This window comes from Polypterus senegalus, chromosome 8, assembly GCF_016835505.1.
Source record: "Polypterus senegalus isolate Bchr_013 chromosome 8, ASM1683550v1, whole genome shotgun sequence".
Classification (NCBI taxonomy): domain Eukaryota; kingdom Metazoa; phylum Chordata; class Cladistia; order Polypteriformes; family Polypteridae; genus Polypterus; species Polypterus senegalus.
The window spans coordinates 140474477-140495984 of record NC_053161.1 but is presented as its reverse complement, the minus strand read 5'-3'; the positions used below and the strand labels follow the sequence as shown (position 1 = coordinate 140495984).

At 38.2% G+C, this 21508-nt stretch overlaps 1 protein-coding gene across 2 annotated transcripts in view; it reads left to right on the top strand.

Annotated features, from left to right (window-relative positions):
* sult4a1 (sulfotransferase family 4A, member 1) overlaps positions 1-21508 on the top strand; it is a 67335-nt gene that overhangs the window by 11449 nt on the left and 34378 nt on the right. For both annotated transcript variants that reach the window (XR_005634726.1, XM_039761831.1), the window contains exon 2: positions 20329-20459. Coding sequence is in view for 1 of the 2 variants with exons in the window: in XM_039761831.1 (XP_039617765.1) it covers positions 20329-20459 (131 nt within the window). In the remaining variant the exon portion in view is untranslated. The remainder of the gene's footprint in view (positions 1-20328; positions 20460-21508) is intronic.

Sequence of the window (21508 nt, the reverse complement as noted above, 5' to 3'; positions counted from 1 at the left end):
GGCCTTGATTTAGCTGTTGCTTTTTGTTGGTTACTAGTAGTTCTGTACTGTTTCAAAAGACAATCACATAGCTTGAACAGTCTCTCTTTTGTTTTACCAACAGGAAATTGCAGCACAGCTCAGATCTAATTTGCTACTGAACCTGATTCTAATTTAATGAGGGATACAGGACTGGATGGCTTTTATATGAGGCCAAAGCTAAAAGTTAGGTTTTGGGTTGTCATGTGTAACAGTGGGGGGCCTGAGCTCTAAAATCAGCATAAGAACTGCCCTCCAACAATATACAGTCTAGTTTCTTTCAGTGTAATAAAAGAGCAAAACTAGGGGATCTTTAGAGCCTTAATTTAATTGGATGCTGTTGGGATTGCTCCACTGTCACAATGAGGGGTACACTTTGGGGGCTTTAAAGGCCTTCAGAATGGGGATTTCTGCATAGGGTTTACAAAAGTGTGTAAAATGATGCAAATAACACAGATAAAGAGTTGGGGTACCACCTTGTTAACCCTGTATAATTTGACAGTTTTTTTTGTGTGTAAATAAACATGGAGTTAGTTGCAGAGATGTCTTTACAGACACGAGTACAAACAGAACTGAAGTAGGTAGCTGGTTTTACGAATTATGAAGGAAGATGGTAGGAAGGGGCAAGTCCAGAAGGACAGACACTGGAGATGATGTCAGTGACAGAAGGGTCATTAATCACCAGGTCTGCAGAGGGAGAAATAGAGAAAGGATCAGAAAGCAGTGCCAACCCCTGGCTCGGCAGGTAACTACATTTGCTAGAGCCCTTAAGCTGCCTTCCATGTGCATATGATTGGCATGTAATGAGATCATCATAGACTCGTTTGTGTATTTTACCGTGTCTACCTACTACATTTATTTATTTTTTAGAATGTTACCTTTTTTTATATACACATTTTCTTTTGTTATTTAAAAATTTGTATCATTGCAGTAATGTTAAGCATAGACTGTGATGCTTGGTTTATAGGTATATTGTCAAATATTTTTCTTTACCTTTGTGATTACTCAATTAATCTTTATTATATGCAGTATAATATCATTTATAGCAGAATGTACAACGAGACATTTAAAAAAATACCTGAGATTACAGAGCAATGCGCCAGAGAGTAACTAGGGAAATTATGTCTATGCATGCTTTTATATTTTAAAACAAATTATTGCACCAGAGATTTGCAGTGAGCATCGCGTCAAAGTAGGAATGGATGTACTCAAATACAGAGCACATGCATACAGATACACATAGCTGGGTTATGGAAGCAAATCAGAATAACCAGAGAAAATCCTAGTGGACATGGGCAGAGTGTGCGAAATTCACACATAAAGACTACAGGTACCAAATAGAGTACATTAGATTAGATAAACTTTATTAATCCCTTGGGGAAATTCTACCTAACCTATTTATGTGAATCCCCAGGGACTTTAGTTCTACACCACTTCCATGTCCTCTCCCTTAATGGTGACTGGTCTCAGAGGTTTCTAGGCATGCCGGAGCTATTTTGTCTTGCTGATGTTGAGTTGCAGGTTGCTGTCCTTAAATCACAAAATGGAGTCCTCCACAACTTTCCAGTTCTCCGAGTCATCAAGTAATACAAATACATGGAGTTGCCAAGAAACACCAGTAACACCACACAACAGTTCCACTCTGCTATGTTACAAGGTTATTCAAAAGCAAAATAAATAACCAAAAATACAGGGATATCAAATCATAATAAAACCACATAAATCATTTGACAACAATAGCTATAATAGTAACATCTTATAAATACTAAATGTATCCCTATTTTCGTAAATACTACTTAAAGTTAATGTTAAAAAATCAAACATAAACTAGTAAATACCAAGATTCTCCATTATATTTTTTATTTCTATAAAATGTTTAAAGCTGCTTTTATGAAAACACCCTGATAAAGTCAGGTTTGTCAAAAAATGTCTTTTCAGATTTGTGACACTTATTGTTGCGCGACTTATGTTTGCATCAGTATGTGGAGGAAAAGAGAGTTGGTTAGGGACACCTACCGGAGATTAATATTTAATGGAAATCAAAATTAGCTTTCAAAAGTCATAAACTCCTAATGTTTTCATTATTCAATACCCTCCCTTCTTTTTCTTTATATTACCCCAACTTTAAGGCTACCCACCAGTCAGTTGATGATTATTTCTAAACAGCCTGTGTTCTGCCAGACTTTGTGGTTTCCTATGCCCACGTTCTAAAGATGCAGAATTAGCCTTTGAACTGGACAGACTGTTCCTGCCGTGGCTGCTCATAACTGAAGACAGCAGCTTCCAATACCTTTCAAATATGCATTACATGTGCTTTCACTATGTTCCTCACATTATCAGCATTATGCAAACAAAGCCAATGTTTAAAAAAGAATTAGCAAAATATACAAATAAGGAGGCAGAGTGTAACGGTAGTACTTTAAAAAAAAAAAGAACATCCTGAAGACAGCAGCGATTAATCTTAGTGTCATTTGCAACTGACAGTACAAGATAACACAGTTGATGTGTCATTGTGCAATCCAAGCGTGAACAAATCATGTCCTTTTATTTCTGAACTAATTCAATGATGAGATAAAACATATCATAACTAAACTCCTTTTTAGCCTTGAAAGAGCAGCAGGATTTTCCCATGTTACTAGGCTGAACCATGTAGGACTTTTAAATAATAAGTGCATTTCCCACGGTCTCACATTGTTATTCAAGCCCTGCTTCATACTGTAACTCCTTCTGTATTTCACACTCACACACATTCACACTTGTTAAATAGCAAATACCAAGACTGCCAAACACTACTGTGCTGAAAGACTGTGAATATCACTATATCATTTAAGCAAAAATATACTTAAAGGGGGTGGCACAGTGGTAGCACTGCTGAATTGCACCAAGGAGAGCAGGGTTTGTGCCCCAGGTGTCCAATGTGGAGTTTGCATGTTCTCTGCATGTCTGAGTGGGTAGTCTTCAATTTCCTTGACTGTCCACAGACCTGCAGGTTGGGTGTGAGTGTGTGTGCTAGCTCTGTGATGGACTGGCCGCCAGTCCTTGAGTTATTCCTGCCTTGCATCCAGTGACTGTTGACATACCCTCTGGCTGTCCCATAACCCTGTCCCCTGGATAAGTGAGTTAAGAAAATGGATGGATATACTTAAAGGTACATGACAATATTTAGAGAAAAATAAAATGAAATCTTGGCTCAATGCAAACCGTTGTATTTTTGAATGATTGCACCCAATACTATTGTTGTTATGTCAAATAAAATTAAACAATTGGACTGCCTGGATGCCAATGTACTGTAGATCGTGAATGTGTAGAAGTTCATTTCAATGGCAGAATTAGTTTTTTTTGCAGCTTTTATTTTTTCATTTTAATTCAGGCTGTTCATGCTTTCTGTGGATTGTTGCATCATTGCAATTTCATCATGTGCATTATTTGTCCTATTACAGGAGATATGAATTGTGAAAAACTGTTTATTTTTGTGATCTATATATAGAAAAGTGAATGTTTGTTTATGTATGTATGTTACAGCATCACTTCCGATTTTCATGAAACTTGGTACACATGTTTGTCATTGGTCGACTAAAAATACTGTAGGGTGAAATCAACCCTAATCCACCCCCTTCTGGGTAGGTTGAGGGGTGATCTTGTGGTCTTGTATGCATGTTATTATACAGTTGATACTCCGAATGACGAACTGGAGGTGACTGCCAGCATTCTTTATGTTTGAGCACCGCAGCACCCCTGTTGCTTTTGATATTCAATAGAGTTGTCCAGTTCTGAGTGTCAACTGGATTATAACATACAGTACATACAAGACCGCAAGATCACCCCCCACCCTACCCAGAAGGGGGTTGATTAGGGTTGATTAGTGAGTCTTCATTGTTTGTTAATTTATTTTTATTTTTAAAGCTGTGTTTTTTTTAAATGATATTTTTCCCAATTAATTAAAAAAAGAAAAACTTTATTTTCCTCCTGGGCAATGCTGGGTATTTCAGCTAGTTGATAATAAGTGTAGGGTATTCAAAATGTAAAGCAGGCCTCAAAATACAAAAGAGGCTTTTGTGGTCTGTACACTTGAACAAAAGCCAAGTATTAATCTCAAAAAGGGAGGGGGCAGCAAAAAACCCTTTGACTCAAGAAAAAAAAAATCTCTTTAAGTTTATTAATCAGAAAAGGGCAAAACAAGAAGTTGCCTCAAAATGAGCTCTCAAAAAATGGAGATTCTTTTCATGCTGTTTTTGACTTTATTGCTGTCTGTTGTTGGTCACCAGTGACACTTATTCTATCAGAACCTTTGTTGTCTCTTTACTGCGTGAAAACATGAAGCTAAAATGTGTTTGCCCATCACTTCAAACAGTAATAAGAGTATAGGAGAAATTGGTGTGGCAGAAGTAAGAAAGTTGAGATGGATGTGTGGAGTTACAAAAAAATTGCAGAATAAGAAAGGAGACAATCAGATGTACAACAAAAGTGGAAGTGATATCTAAGAAAGTACAGGAAAGTAGGTTGAAGTGGTATGGACATGTGATGAGGAGAGACAATGAATATGTAGGCAAAAGAGTGATGGGAGTGGAAGAACAGGGGAAGAAAGAGCAAGGAGGACCAAAGCAGAGGTGGATAGATAAAATAAATGCTTGAATGGTGAGGAGGTGCAGGACCGAGCTGTATGGAGGAGGCTGATTAAGCACATTAACCCCACATAGAAGTTGGAAAACATGAAGAGGAAGAAGAAGAAGATTATGAAATACATAGGTCAAGTAAACTAAAAAAGTATATATTTTGGGCAGAGTGTTCCTGTAAATTCCATAGAGGTAGCCTTCTTGTGTACAAACCTTTTCCTGTTTTACTTGATCCTTTGAAATCCCTTTCTTCCTCAGTCACATAATTCACACTGTTAACACGAGCTACTTGCCAGTGGATTGTCAATGATCCCTTTTGATTGCATTTCATTTTAGTAGCCTTCAACCAATGATTTTCCTTGGACTCACATGTTCATTCATCACAGATCAAAATCACCTTTTCTGTCAGTTAACAAGTTTCAGCCACCAACAATCTGCAGCACTTATAGTTATAAACAAAATGGGTTCAGTTGCAAATGAATGTGTGCACAACAGAAAAAAAGCACAACCTTTGGGTGTTTGCTATGATTCTCCAGTGGTCGGAATGTCTACAATTAAAAATAATAAAAAGTAATCAAAAATATGTAATTGTAATGAATAGAAAATTTTAAAAACAGTCAAATGAATCTTTAAGTATGCATGCATCAATTTTTTTGACATCAAAAGTGGCTAAAGGAGTGTGTGACATCATCAGTTTAAGGTTTGACATGTGTCAGTATCTAATTCATTAACATTTTGCTTTTTTCTTCATTTTTCTGGGGCAAAAAAACCTTCATCATAATATTACTATGACATTCAAATCTCCAAGGTTTATTTCATTGAACTATGTTAAGCTTAAAATCACACCACACCGAGCAAAAAACAAATTCATTCAAAAATGACTAAATACAACATGCCCAGTTCAGACAGCCACATAGACCAAAAACTCATGTAGAGGATATTAAAACATCGAAAGATTACTAAGGCAAGGCAGGCAATTTTAGAACAGCATTAATGATTTCAGTGTAGTATGATGGTGTAGAGACCTGTGTGTGTTTATATTTGTTTCATTTTATTACAGTATATCTAGCATTACTCCAAATAATGCTATTAATAAGATAAAAGTAATAATTTATTACATTTATATAGTGCTTTTCTTGCTACTCAAAGGGCTTTAAATAGAGCATGGGGTGCCACTTTAACCACCACCAATGTGCAGCATCCGCCTGGATAACACAACGGCAGCCATTTATGTACCAATTCATTCACCACACATGAGCTATTAGGTGGTGAAAGTGTGAAAGAGATAGTTAGCCAATCAGGGACAGGGATTACTAGGGGGCAGTATAGACAAGGCTGTGATGGAAAACTTAGCCAGGACATCGGGAAACATCCTACTGTTTTTGAAAAATGGCGAAGGGGCCACCTGCCCATCACCATCAAGGGACTGCCCTCAGCCCTACCCACAGTCCCTTGTGATACATTGTATCTGCTGTCATTGATGAGTTCTTGTGATTATGATTCTTGTGCTTTGTGGATTGTCTCGATGTTTGACCTCTTTGCTCTATTTTTTTTAACCTTTCTCTGGATTTGCATATTGAGACGCCTTTGCTACTGGATTGCCTGTTTTTGTCTTCCCTTTGTGTCTTCTCCTTGTGGGGCTTTTGGTTACTGGTTTCAAGATTTTATGCTCAGGTACTTCCAGATTCAAAATACTCACTTTCTTATAGTATATTATGCTTCAAAAACAATTTTACTCTGGGCTGCAGTAGGCCTTTCTCTGGAAAAAGTTACCTGTTGTGATGGACAGCACCTATGGGCTCCTATCCCATCCGGAATGGGTACTCACCCATTACCAAGTGGAAAAGCCAAGAAGAGAAAAGGACAGAACAATTCCTGTTTTGGCCAGAGAGTTGGCACACAATGCCAACAATATGAAGAGTGTGCTGGTATTCCAGCTGAGGTCGGCCAAGAACTTTTATATAGCTGGGAGGCCAATACACTGGAAAGACAGGAGGAGACAACTAGACATTGTTACAGTTTCTCGCAATACGCTAGATGGTAGCATCTTTGTGCTTCCATAGCCATATGGGTGCCTGAGTGGCATGCTGGGAACCTGATGGATTCCATGGTGTTCTGCAGAGATCTATGATCCCTACTTTGTGGGGCTTCCTCCTGAACCACATGTGTTGCCTACTGGAAATGCCCTGGCACTGGAAACGCTCCCGGGTTCTCCATAAAAGGAGCTGCTCTGCCTCTTCCAGATGAGTCAGACGGAAGAAGAACAAAGGCCGCCTGTGAGGATTGGAGGAGGAAAGAAGAAGAGAAAGAGAAAGAAGTATGATTGTGGTTGTCTTGGAATGATAATTTCATAAGAAGCCTTTGTTAAGGTAATTTATTATAATAAACCTTTTATTTGAATCTAGGAATTATGTCATTTTGGTTGTGTCTGGGGTTTGGAGTGCTGCAGTGGCCCCTAGTGGTCATACTGTAAAGATAAAAGAAGACCCACCTGTCCTCCCTCTGTACTTATATCTGTCAAAGGTGGGTCTATTAATTTTCAAAACTTACAAAATGCACCAAATGCAGCAATGAAAACGGCAATGGGCTTAAATATGTCTAGCAAGACACTCACTTAACACTACCAGCAGTTGTGAGTCTAAGGTTTAAGAAAGTGCAGATTGCATTTTGTACATATTTTATGCATTAATATTTTGCATTATTTGTATTGTTACTCATGTAATGCCACTTTTGTCCTCTCTGTTACCACTATTTTGTGGTTGTTTTATATTGTAGCGACTAAGGAGGGTGAGGCACAAAACAAGTGCTGGAAACATGGTGCTCCAAAGATGCTGAGTTTATTAAACAAGAACTGAACAGAACTGCAATAAAACTTTACCAGCCCACTTTTTAGGGTCGCTGGGCACACCTATAAAACAATGAAATGTCACCATGTGTTTTGTCTTTACCTGTTTTTCGTACACTGTTGACTTTTGAGACTTTCTTTCTCTCTCCTCATCCATACACACATGTCCCCACACCCCCTTCCTTCCTGTCTCCTCCTTCCCCCTGTGCACGCAACTTCTGTCTTTCTATGTAGTTGTAAAAACACAGAGCCTGCCCTAAACAGAGTAAACAGAAAACATCAATTACAGAACGTCACAATATGGTCGCTATGCTTGTTCAGGAGATCAGATGGCAATGTTTGAGCTTTTGCATTTTTGGCTAAAAACGTTTGCAACTGCTTTTAAAATGTGTGGTCACTAATTAAGCACAACAGAAGATGCATGACTGTCCAATGTCACATGCCTTTCTACGTTAATTTAATTTATTCTTGTATTAATTTTTACACTCACACACGTCAATTGTGAGCTTTTCTTTGCATGCAACACTAATTTAACCCAGAACATTTTAAAATGTTAGACAAGTGATGCCAGAACAAAGATTAAGAAATGGCCCATAAAAAATGCAAAAACAAACGATTCTTCATAAAGCTTGGCCCTGAACACACAGGATTTTAAAAAAAATATATCAGAAGTCAGGAGTGACCATCCATCTTCTAAACGCACCATGTCATGTATTTTCTCTGTCTGACATTTAGGTGTCAATTTCTGGTGATAAGTGGCTGTCACCTAGATCTGTTACCCTTTTCCATAGCCATGTCCTGTTTTGCAGATGAGATTCTTAACTTCAACCAATAACTGATACAGCACCTCTTCAGTCAGGTATTTAGTCATATTGCTTTCATTCCATCTCCTAATAATCTTTCTGTCCATCCAAGCATTTCAGGTTCACATTACAGTTCAGATTCAGGTTTATTATAATGTATTAAATTAAATTCTTATCTGTATGTTTTCAATTGACTAGTGACATCAGTACATACCAACAGCAGACAAAAATGACAACAAATATGATACCTTAAATGTAACACATTTAAATATGTTACATTTATGTAAATGCCAGTCAACATATGCAGTCAAGCAGTAGTCTGCATGATGGAATATTGCCAGCTAATCAGTTCTCCATCCATCTAGCTATTAGCTCAAGTATCTCAAGTCAAGCATTTAGTTCCAACACCTTCCATCCGTCTTTCTCCACATTCAAACATCTATTCACTTTTCTAGCTGTAAATCAATTCAGCTAAGGGCTCCAGTCAATCCACACAGCCAGGGAAACAAATCTCTTTCTGTCTACCAAGCCATTGAGACAGTTGACCAGTTCCTCATCCATCTTTCCAGTTTAGCATTCAGCTGGCTTGCTGTTCATTCAGTCATCTTTTCTATTTATCCAATCATCTGTCTGCTTTGTTGACTGTCTAGCATTTCAACCTCTAGTTCCATCCATCCATCCATCCAGCCAGCCATCCATCCATCCATCCGGCCAGCTATCCATCCATCAATTCAGCCAGCCAGCCGGCCGGCCAGCTGTCCATCCAATCAGGCATCTAGCCAACTACTCGGCTTTCCATCCCTCTATTTTCTAGCTGAAGTCTGTCCATTTAGGGATTTAGTTGGTATGACATTCATGCATTCATCCATCATTCAGTACACCCAAACAACTATCCTTTTAGGTAGCCCAGTCACTAGCCCCAGTCCATTTATCAATTCTTTCATTTAAGTACAGATAAACAGACAGGTTTCATGCCACTAAGCACCTGTCCACCCTTCTAATAGTCCAACTTCATCCATTCAGGCATTCAGAACATAAAAGACAATCTTTTTATTATAAAAAATAATACATTTCCTTATTGTGTGCTTTCTAGAACTGTCCATCTGGATTTACTTCCCTGCTCTAACGTGCCACAGCTGCTAGAGTTTCAATTGATTTCTCTGTTCCCACAGTGCATTGCCCTCTGTTCTTAGTCTCGGATCTTCTGCAGGCTCTTCCTGTAAATGTTGCCTTCTTGTCCTCCTTGTGTTACAATTTACATTTTTTTCTGCTTCAGAGTATGCCAGCCAGCTACTTTATTTTAAGATGCCTGCTGTTAAAGACAATACAGTATTAAATAAAGACATTGATTATTGTACAATTTAATTTGATTGTCAATGCTGCTTTTTTCAGAGAGCAGCACTCTAAAGAAATTTTCAGAAAAGTAATAAATAAGATTGCTTGAGAGATGATCTTCCTGTCTTTTCAGCATTAGCACCTTTATGAGGTAAAGCAGTGATAAATGAAATGTAATGCCTCACATTCTCAGCTGGAATAAGGAGTTTTTAATCAGGTTGTGGCACTGGACTATAAACCGCAAGGCTCCTGGTACAATTTCCATCTCAAACTTCCTGTTAGACTTCTTGTGCTTCAGTTATAAATACATACAGCCAACAGCATATTAACAATTACACTATGGATCTTGAGTATGCTTGTTGAGTGCTTTGAGCACGGAAGAAGCACTTTATAAATGAAAGTTAGTATTTAATTATCAATAACACTGGCGATACTTGGGTTCTTCACACAGAGGAGATCCTAGTAGGAGAAGACCTGTAAATGGAAGGCTGTGTGGTGTAGCAGCTAAGGTAATGACTTTAAGCCACACGTTTAATTGTCCAATTCCCATCTTTAACTCTCAGTGTATCCCTTGAGTCATAAATATCACTATTTGCCAAAATGTATATAGACAAATATTCTGAATCTCGATCTTGTAAGTAATCCAAGATAAAGTTGCCAGTCAAATAGCCAAGCATTTCACTCATCTAAGCCTTTCTTCTGGCTTAATAGTTAGTTGGGAAGAGATTGGGGTGACTGTTTATTATTTAAAATCCAACAGTCACATGTACAATAACTTTTGGTACATTATTCTCATTTATTTTACTTTTCAGATAAAGCCCGTTTGGCAAAACAAGAACATGCCTATAAATTGGCAAAGAGTTCTCTGTTATTTGTTTTCTCTTTGTTATACTTTTTTTTCTGGTGCAATTTAAGTTAAACTCTATAAAATGTATTTTCTTAGAGCAGCATCTCTCTAGCTGTCACTCATACTGTGCCATGAGGCACCTCAGAGCTTAATTAACCCACTCATGGTATCACGGGAGACGACTTTACCGATTAACTTGACAAAATGCACTCTGTTCAGACAATAGCGCTATTATTTTTGTGTGCCTACTCTGGCCAAGTTGTAATGTAGAAACTATTATGTTACGGGGCACAAAATGTTTCATGAGATTTCTAGGTACAGTACCATAAGTTTGGCTCTCAGTGTGGTTTTCTGTTTTGCTAATATATAGAGAGAAGAGGTGCTTTTTTGTTGGCCTACTTAAAATGGTGACAGTGCCAAGGGGGCTGTAACTGGTACTTTGCCATCTGCTTATTCAAAGATTGTGTGTGTGTGTGTTAAATGAAAACTTGAGTTGTGGGTAAAATTGCAATTCATGTTTAAGGACCATATGTAGCAGATCTCTCAGAGTGTCCATGGGCTTAAGAAATGACTCAGTAATGGACGTACTTAAACAGAACCCCTCTTGAAGACTATGTGCAACACGGGGCTCTAGAATAACTACTGTATATGGAGTTATTGTTTTAAACTGCAGTAGTTTTACTGTGGGCACCAGACAAAGGGAATGATATTTTGCAACATGCCATCATTTGTCCCTTTTCCTGCTAGGATGCACAATACAGACATCCCAAGCCTCCCAGAAATCAATGTTTTCTCCCAGACTCCTGTAAGAGATTCCCAATCTCACGGAAATCTCTTCTGGAAACCCCAAAGGGAATACCCTCCCCAGAAAAATGGCCATCAGACTGGAAACCCCAAGAGGTACCTGGTCCCTGAAAAAATGGCCTTTGAAACTGGAAACTGCAAGAGGGGCAATGACTCTGATACAAACAATTCCTAAAACTGCCCTGTGCACAGCCTCATGGTCTCTTTACTGTGTGCATGCTCCTTACATGGAACCGGTTCTGCAAGAGTGGGATGTCTACAGCATATGAATTACAATGGAGCTCTGAGGTCCTGCATTCTGTTATATAAGGCCTGGGAGTATGTAGGTTATAGTGTTGCACTGGTTTACCGACAACCTAGTTTTGCTCAAAATGTACACTCTTCAAATCGCTGTATATCTTACCGCTTTCTAGCTAGTCGTGTGATCTACTCGACAAAAGAGTAAGATGTGTTTGTGTGCTTGCGCACTGCACTTCTATGGTTCCACTTCCACCAGAAAAGCCAATTAAACAATGTCTGCAGTGTGGAAGAACTTTAATCATGATCAGAGTTCTAGTGTGAGTGAGCCTTTCTATAAAAAAGAGAAAGCGTTACTTCTGAATGTGATAAAAGCAGGCCATTCTTTCACGTCAGTGGGTCATAAATATGACATGAATGAGTCCATGGTCCACTAAATTAAAAAGATATAAAAAGAAAATCACAAAGGTTTTTCTGCTGGTGCAGCAAAAGCTGCATAGATAGTGTGAAATAACATTTGACCACATTAAAAATAATCGAAAAACACAATCAAAATGATCTAAATGATCAACACTATTAAAACATACTGACCTCACAAACAAACCAAGCTGGGAGTTTGTACATTGATGCCTACAGCATTACTAATCACTTCACAACAGTCTGGATAACAGACTTAATTTGTTAGGAGATTTTTTTATTAAGTACTATGCATATGAGTTTTTGTATTAAGTAAGACTTTTAATTAGTATGCTTTTAACGTTTCATTAAGTAAGACTGTTGACACTACATACACTTGCTGAAAAAGTATTGTAAAGAATGTTTTGATGTGGCTGATAAATTTATTGACTACAGTCACATTGCAGATGATGCCGCCGTGCTGAAGGTGAATATTTTAAGTTGTGTGTTTCAAATGCTCAGGGGTGGGACTCGCTGTGTGAATCTGAAGCTTAGGAAGACGTACAAAAGTGAATGGACTGAATTGACCCTTGGAGACGGTTGGAAATTTTGGGACTGGGCTGATTTTTTTGGATTTAATTGAACTAATTCACCCCTGGGATGCTGACATGTCATAAAGTCAAAATGAACCTTAAAGGATGGACAGCAAGATTCGACAGAAGAGGATTCCAGTTTTCATTTAAGAAGGCACCTTTGGGTTTAATTGGTGTGTATGAGAGAGTGAGGTGTATTTTATCTTTAGGAGGTGCTGATTAGAAGGTCGGGTGGCTTTAAGTAAGTCTGGGGTGTCTGGGAGGAGGGGTGGGTGTTTTGTGCATTTGAAATTCATAGTTGATAGTTTATTTATTCATAATTGTAGATGTGATGATTTGAGTGTAACAATATATTCTTATTAAAAAGTTAGAAGTGAATTATTGTGTGTTTACTACATAGGTAATGATTTGTGTGTGTGTTTTTATATATTTTTAGAGAATTCTGTTGGTATAAGGCACCCCAGTTCTTATTAATAAAAAGGGTATTTTAAAGACATTTATCATATTTATTAAGGTGCACAAATTGTTCAGACTCGAACCGGACCCAACCGGTGAGAAGAAAAGGTGGTGGCAGCGAATATTACTGTGAGACAGTGAACATCTGCTCCTGTTGGCAATTCCGGATATTACACTGGTGGCAGAAGTGGAATAGATTAATAATTTTTAAAAAATCAATCAATTTATCAGCCACATCAAGACGTTCATTACAATATTTTTCACTGTTATTGAATTATACAACATTGTGTCTCTTCCCCTTTAAGGATTGTTCAAAGCTGTTTCAGTAATTGCTTCATATACTGAATCATACTGCCCTGAACCTCACGAGTTACATTTGAACAGACCACGTGACTCAAGGATTGGCCCCACACAGAACAGGCAACTGGATTCTTGACGAGCTGATTTTCATTTTAAAAAATCAGCAATTGAAACCGGCCATGAGAAACCCAATCAGTGCAAATCAAATATGTTTCTTACTCTTCACATGAAAAAGAAAAACAGCAATTTTTCAGTGGCCTGTAGTGTTGTAAAAATAAACATCAGTTTATTTTGGATTCTTTTCAGATTATTTTATATTATAATGTTACTTTGTTATTTGTTTTGAATTGAATTGCTTCTTTTGAAATATTGGGATAAATTAGCTATTAGCTGACCAAACAAACTTAAAGGATAAGCTTGGTATTTTTCAAGTCCAAGTTATTTCTTCATCATCAGGGTATGTATTCATTTGCCATAAGAAATTGCATTCTAAAGTGAAGCAGTTTTTATAAATAAAAGTAATAGGTAGCCAACACTTTATAATTTGTCACTATGATTTTGTCTCGTGTTTTGCCCTTTTTGACGTTTTTTGGATTTTATAATGCCACCTGCTAGTCCTGTGAGTACACTTGTTATCTTTTGCCCTCAACCTTTGTCTTCTTATTTGGTCTTTTCAGGATGACGCCTGTTTATAGGATATTTCTGTTATAAATGGCCGCTTCGTACTAGTGCCAGTGAGATGGGTCAAAGACTCACAGACAAGGAGGTAGAAAGGCTGAGAAATAAGAAATAAATGTGGAAACTTGAATATTTTGTGGATGATTAGTGGACAAACCACCTCACTTGTTTAAGAAGGTTCTGTATCCTTTCTTGCATTGAAATTAAACAAATATCCATCCATCCATCCATCCTCTTCCGCTTATCCAAGGTCGGGTCGCGGGGGTAGCAGCTTAAGTAGAGAAACCCAGACTTCCCTCTCCCCGGCCACTTCTTCCAGCTCTTCCGGGAGAATCCCAAGGTGTTCCCAGGCCAGCCGGGAGACATAGTCCCTCCAGCGTGTCCTGGGTCTTCCCCGGGGCCTCCTCCCGGTTGGACGTGCCCGGAACACCTCACCAGGGAGGCGTCCAGGAGGCAAATAAACAAATAATTTTTCTTAATGAACCATTTTGCTCTGATTCTGAGTGGCATTTACAGAGACAGTCTGTCAGGGTTACACTGGGGCGCTGTCCCTGTCTCGAGTTTAGTTGGTTGTTTCCCCTTAATATCTCTTTTAATTTTATAGAGCTAACTTAAATTGTACCAGAAAAAAAGTATAAAAAATAGGGACAAAGGGACAGGGCTTCCATTGATTACCAGTTGCTGACATACATTGCTGATTGCAGCAGCCACCTGAAGGTGTCTTATATAAGGACTTGTCTGTGCCTCCCTTCTTTCCTAAGCATACAGTGACTCTGAGATCCTCCTTGCTTTGGGTTTCTCTTTTTTGAATTCAAAATGATTATTTTTCAGGTTTGATCCCTTCTTATCATTAACTGTGTCTGTCAAACTTTGTGTTTCAACTGACCGTGGACCCCCTCAGAGATTTATTTTTTCCAGGTATGCCGCCGACTGTGGTTTTTCCTTCCCTCTCATCCATTATCAACTGGCCATAATTCAGCAGATTAATTAGTGGACACAGATTGCTGGGTTTCATTAGTCTTACTCAGCTTCCAACTATTGTGTTTTCCAGTCTATGTGTTCAGTGAATCTGTGTCCTTATTTATGTAATTATTCATTTGTAAAGGCTGCAATTAAATTTTACCTGAGAACTTGAAACAGCGCTCTACACCTGCATTGAACTGCTTGAACTGAAGTGAATATAGTTTCTAGTTTCATTCTGGGTTCTTTTTTGGGTTAAAATCTTCATTCTGGCCTGCTAGTTTTTTTAATTTATAGTTTTATAAAAGCAAGGTGCAGTTATTATTCTTCTTTTGTCTTTAATTTAATTTAATTGTTCAAGGTTACTTTTTGTAACTTCAATTAGAATTATAAATAGCATTTAGGTATCCAAAGTTTTGTTTTGTTAAATAATCATTATGTATTTAGGATTAACAACCATATAGAATAAGAAGGACAATGAAGAAAATAATTTAACTATAATAAGGGTTACATACTGTAGAAATAAATGGAAGCATTTTTCCCACACATAGATACACAACATAGACCATCATACCCATTACTGGATTTTCTCCAAAAGAAATTTCACTGCTACAGAAACCACCCTCCCATTTCCTAGCAACTACACTTTTCTGTTTCTTCATTCCTGCTGATAATGGCTCACATGAAGCCTGCACATTGGAACGTTCACTTTCATTTCTGTCTCTGATGCATCTTTAGGATTGTGATCACCAAGGTTGTCAACATAATTGGCAAAGTGGGATTCCTCTTATCAGTACAAACACAACACATGTCTGCTAGCACAACAAAATGTCTACACAAGACAGGACATGAGTCAGGTGACTTTTTTTTTTTCAAGAGATCATTATTTAAATACTAAATCACAGGCAGGCAAATGTAAAATTAACAACTGAAAATGCTTCCAGATAGAGAATAAACAAGTTTGAATAAAATTGATATGACATTTGTTTTGTAAATATTTGTGAAAAAGGGAAATACTTGCTTTCCTGGCAAATTCAATTTCAAAGAAATTGTTTCACTCATCAGTATATATGAATGTTGCTTGAATTGATCAACCATTCAGGCTTTGTGAAAACTTAGGGAAAACACTGCAATAGACGAGTGCTTGAGCAAATTTAAAACTCTTTAGGGACATCTTTTCTGGTTTGACTTTGATACATAAACTTGGCTGGAGATTTGGTTTTGGCAACTTTCAGACATTATAGAATTATTTTCAAGGGTTGATTGTAAGATAGCACAGCAGTAACATACATTTGATTGTTTGATTTGATTCCACAACAAACTAACCATGGTTAAAATTTAACACTGACTCTGATCATCATAGATCCATGGATTTAGCTAAAAGAAATGTGCTGTGAAATAAATACTAACTATACAAACACACCACAATACACATGTGTGGCCTGGTACATTAAATGATAAGCACATTTTCATACTTTATGAAGCGCCCACGGACATTATCAGAATAAAATATGAATGTATACACAAATTAAAGTGAGAACAGAGAAGTCATTGTTAGCAGACCAGACATATAATATTTCTGATGACTAAGGTTCAAGGCTTGACCAAATCTCCCTGCGTATGCTGTGTACAATTTACATATTCTACCTTTGTTTACATGTGCTTTCTGTGGATACATCAATTTCTCTCCATAGTCTAACAATATGCATGTTAGGTTGATTAGTTTTATGAATAGTTGTTGTACCTGCATTGGTTTTGATGAGGCCCTGTCTCTGGCTTTTTTTTCATTTATTGCATTTTGTTCATTTTTCTTTGTATATTATGTACTTAAAATACTTGTGTTTTCAAATTACTTTATTTTATTATTTAACTATTTTCCATTATACACAATGAGGGGAATAAGTATTCAACATTTTAACTTTTTTCTTATTAAAGATATTTCCAATGCAGCTATGCACATGAAATTTACACCAGACATCGTTGTTGTTGTTCTTCTTCTTCTTCTTCTTTTGGCTTCTCCCGTTAGGGTTTGCCACAGCGGATCATTTTGTTCCATATTTTCCTGTCTTCTGCGTCTTGCTTTGTTACACCCACCTCCTGCATGCCCTTCTCTCACCACATCCATAAGCCTATTTTCTTAGTTCTTCCTCTTATCCTCTTGCCTGGCAGCTCTATCGTTATTAACTCAAAAATAAAATGGCCAATGAACTGTAACATTCTAATCCATAAAAAGTTATATGCAATAAAGTAGAAAAAAGTATTGAACCCAGTAACTAATGCCCTAGTCCATCCTCAGCGATGAACAACAAAATACCCATGCAGGAATGGGAGCCTGTGATAAAGACTCCCGGGTGTCACAACTTATTTCCCCCACTATCTTAATGAGGAGCCTAGGGTCATGGCTTTCCTATGATGTAGGAGTTCAGCTGTCATGGCTGCTACTTGAGGCTGCATGCTTAAGAGGATATCAGGCCCTAAGTGAACTGCTCGGACTCTGAGTTATTTTTTTTGTCTATTTGGTTAGCTCTTCAATTGTTGCCTTTAGTATTGCTCATCTTTTATGTAATTTGGACATTTTGCAATGGTTACCCCTTCTTCCTTAATTGTAGTTTTTTGTATTAAGCATTTTGGCCTTAATTTTAGTATATTTTTGGTGTTATGAATCTTTGTATTAAATGACTTTATCTATATTATTGTATTTTTTTAATTCTGGTTCTTCATATTGTTTAGCCTTGTGTTGTATTTCTTGTATTATTACCAAATAAACAAATCTAAGTCCACTTAACCCAAATATTCTAAACCAGAAAAAAGAACCAAAACAGCTGAAATGAAAACAACCAACAAACCTAGAAAACAAACAGAAGAGAACAAAGGCAGCTGAACAACAACCAGTAATTGATAATGCCTGAGCAAAGAGCCAAGACAACAGGTTGACTATGAATAGGGCCTTCAGGTAACACCTAAACACATCATTATGGGGAAAAAGACTGGGGCAAAATTACAATAAATACTAAACATATAAATTAAGGAGAAGCAGGGGTGTGGGGCAAAACCACAAAAAGATGAAACACGAAAAACACTGAAAAACAAAATCCGAATCTTAACAATATGCTTTATTGACAAGTGAGAGGGAAGTAAAACACTGGCTGTAAAGACACCATTGTCAAGAATGTATTGTTTTATTTTTAGTATTTGTTCCAGTTTTCATCCTGCTGTTAAATTTTATTTTACATTTTGTATTGTCACTTCAGTGACTTGTTTGTTTCTTCTGGGCATATCCATGTTGAAACTACAAATTCAGAGTTTTGCTATCAAGAAGATGTTTATGATGCATGTATTTCACTTTGTACATGATTTTGTTAATGCTGCAGTACATATTTTAGATCATTGTGGACGACCAACTTTGTGTAAACCATTTGGAGAAGGCCCTTTTCTGTTCCCACATGACTGTGCCCCAGTGGACAAACCAAAGTCCAAGAGGACACAGTTGGAGAATTTAGTGTGGAAGAACTCGAGTGGCCTGCCAAGAGCCTTGACCTCAGGCCCTATGAACACCTTTGAGATGAATTGGAATGCTGGCTGCAAGCCAGGTCCTCCCATCCAATATCAGTACCTGATCTCACAAATGTCTAAATGGGGATAAATCCCCACAGACACACTCCAAATTCCTGTGGAAAGCTTTCCCAGAACAGCAAAAGGCTGTTTATAGCTGCAAAGGAGAGACAACTCTTACTAATGCCCATAGTTATGGAATTGGATGTCCAACAAGCTTGTGTAAGTGTCCAGAAGCATTTGGCACTATAGCGTACCTTACAGTACAATGAAAAAAATCTGCTGCTCATGTAGCTGATGCAGAAATGTTCAGTGACAATACAGTAGAAAACAGAGTGACACTACCAAGTAAAGACAAAAAATATATACACATAAATAAGTAATGTTAAACTGAAAATCTACATATATAATTCACTAAGGCAAGACACCCATGGAAAGCACGCCGGAAGGGGCGTGGATTCACTAAGCTGTCGACAAGTGAGACACCTATGGCGCACGCAGGAAGGAACCACGCCCACCAACTCCAAGACCATTGGATACGACGACAACTCACAGAGCCACGCCCACCAACTCGGACGTGACAACACAGAAAAACCGGTGTCATTTATATTCGTCTGTCATAGAGGTCACATGCAGCTCCGACCCACGTTGATTGTTCATAGAGGCATGTTTCTCGCGGAGGTGAATCGCCATATGCAGCGTGTAAAACTGTTTGCGAGGGGTATCCCATGGGATCCTTAAAATATTCCTTTACAACTGAGGTTAAAATACAATGAAGTGAGCAGTCTTTAAAAAACGAGTTTTCGGTTACGACGCACGACCGCGTGCACCATAGCAAACTGTTTTACACGCTACATACAGCAATTCGCATCCGCGACAAACATGCATCTTCTTAGATACTCCTGCACTTTGTACACACCCCCCTCCCACCTCGCTGCTACCGTGGTCGGGTGTCTTGGTGGATTATATATAGAAAGGCAGCCAAAACCGCACAGAGCAATGAAAAGTCTACGTGAGTCACAGGTGCACCTGGACTGTACAAAGACGACAATGACACGAGTGACTAGTTGGAGGTGGGCACATGAGCAGGCAGTGCATACTGGACGAGAAATCAGCAGACTAGCATGATGGAGGGAGCGAGTGGACGTCCTTCTCCTCTCCTCCCGTTCCACCCTCCGTGCCTGAGTGCCACACGGACGATTGTGTGTTGGTTCCTTCCGTGCATTGTTACAATGTTGCTTTTCTTGCTGATTTATTACATTACCGATTTTTCAAATGTTAATTTTCTCCCTGTTCTTAAAATTTATTAAAAGACCGGCCTGATTATGCGGCATATGGTACGCCGCGGGTTGGCTAGTAAATATATAAACAAATATCAGATGCAAACATATAAAATGCATCAAGCAGAACAAGTAACAACAGGACAACATGGAACTGCCAGCATAATTTATAAACCTCTTCTGTGCCCATCACATGAGCTGTACATGTATTAAGAGATGCACACAAATCAATTATGGTTAATTAATTATCTAATCATATATTTATTACCTCTTTTTTTATCTAGACTAAATAAGGCCTGTTGCATCCCTTTAAAAGGCAATATCTGAGGCTTTAATATCCCCTGCCCAATCCTTGGTTTAGCTAGTGATGTTTAATCCCCTTTGTCTTTTAGAATCAAAAGAAACAACTTCAGAGTCAAATATAATCCAGACAGGAATTTAACTCTGATTCCAGTCAAAGTGGTGCACAGGAGCTCCGGTGTCAGACTTTAAAATTTCTTTTATCAAGCTATTTGCCAAATCCTTTCATTCATTCACAAACTGAAGCAGTTTTATCATGGGAGCTACAGATGGTAAGTCTTTCACTTTCTCAATTTCTTGTCTTTCTTCAGGTACAAGTCTGTTACAAGAAGTAGTATATCTGGTAAGCCAAGGTGCTGATCCAGATGAGATCGGTCTGATGAACATCGATGAGCAGCTTCCCGTCCTGGAGTATCCTTCACCTGGGCTGGACATCATTCAGGTACTCCTGATCAGGGACTGGCAGAGAGGACCAGTGTCATTTAGAAGGAAAATGTTATAATTATGGGTTTTGTTCACTGTAGAACCCACTTTTATACCTTTTTTAATTCATTTTTACTACAATAGAATTGCATTTTGAAATTATTTGATTTAGTTTGTCATCACTAATCTTTTCTGAGCATGGGAACTGTCATTTTGTGGTGCACATTGTTGCTGGCAACAGTGCCTTGGTTGCTATCAAATTATTCCCAGAAGTGTGATGTCCTTGTATAAAACATGTAACAATAAATAATAATAATAGATCATTTTTTAAAGACTAGTTTGTGATTTATTTTCATATTATTCTGGATTTTGACTTTTTTGCATTACTTCAACTTTGAGTTTTAATAATAATAATCCATCCATTACCAACCTGCTACATCCTAACTACAGGGTCACAGGGGTCTGCTGGAGCCGATCCCAGCCAACACAGGGCACAAGGCAGGAAACAAACCCCAGGCAGGACGCCAGCCCACCGTAAATAATAATAACTCTTTACATTTATATATCACTTTTCTCACTGCTCAAACTACTTTACATACTGAAAGGGGTGCCACTTTAACCTCCACTAATGTGCAGCATCTACCTGGATGATGCGATGGCAGCCATTTTGCACCAGTACACTTACTGTTAGGTGGTGAAGGGGTGAAACAGGGGACAGAGAAAGAGGGTGATTAGGGGCCCAGAATGACAAAGTCATGGAGGGCAATTTAACCTAGACTTTGGAATACATTCTACTCTTTACAAAAAAATGCCCTGGGATCTTTAATGACCACAGAGAGTAAGGACTTTGGTTTTATGTCTTGCCATTTTTACTGCACAGTGTCCCCATCACTGCACTTGGGCACTTGGATATTGGAGTCCACATTCAGACCATTGGGTAAGCACCCTCTGCTGGCCTCAAGAACACCTTGTTTTGGTTAGTTAATTGGGTTTTACTATATATTGAGTTCTCCTCTCCTCTCCTGCTCCTGTGTTTTTGTGATCAGCCATTATAATCCCAGCAGAATA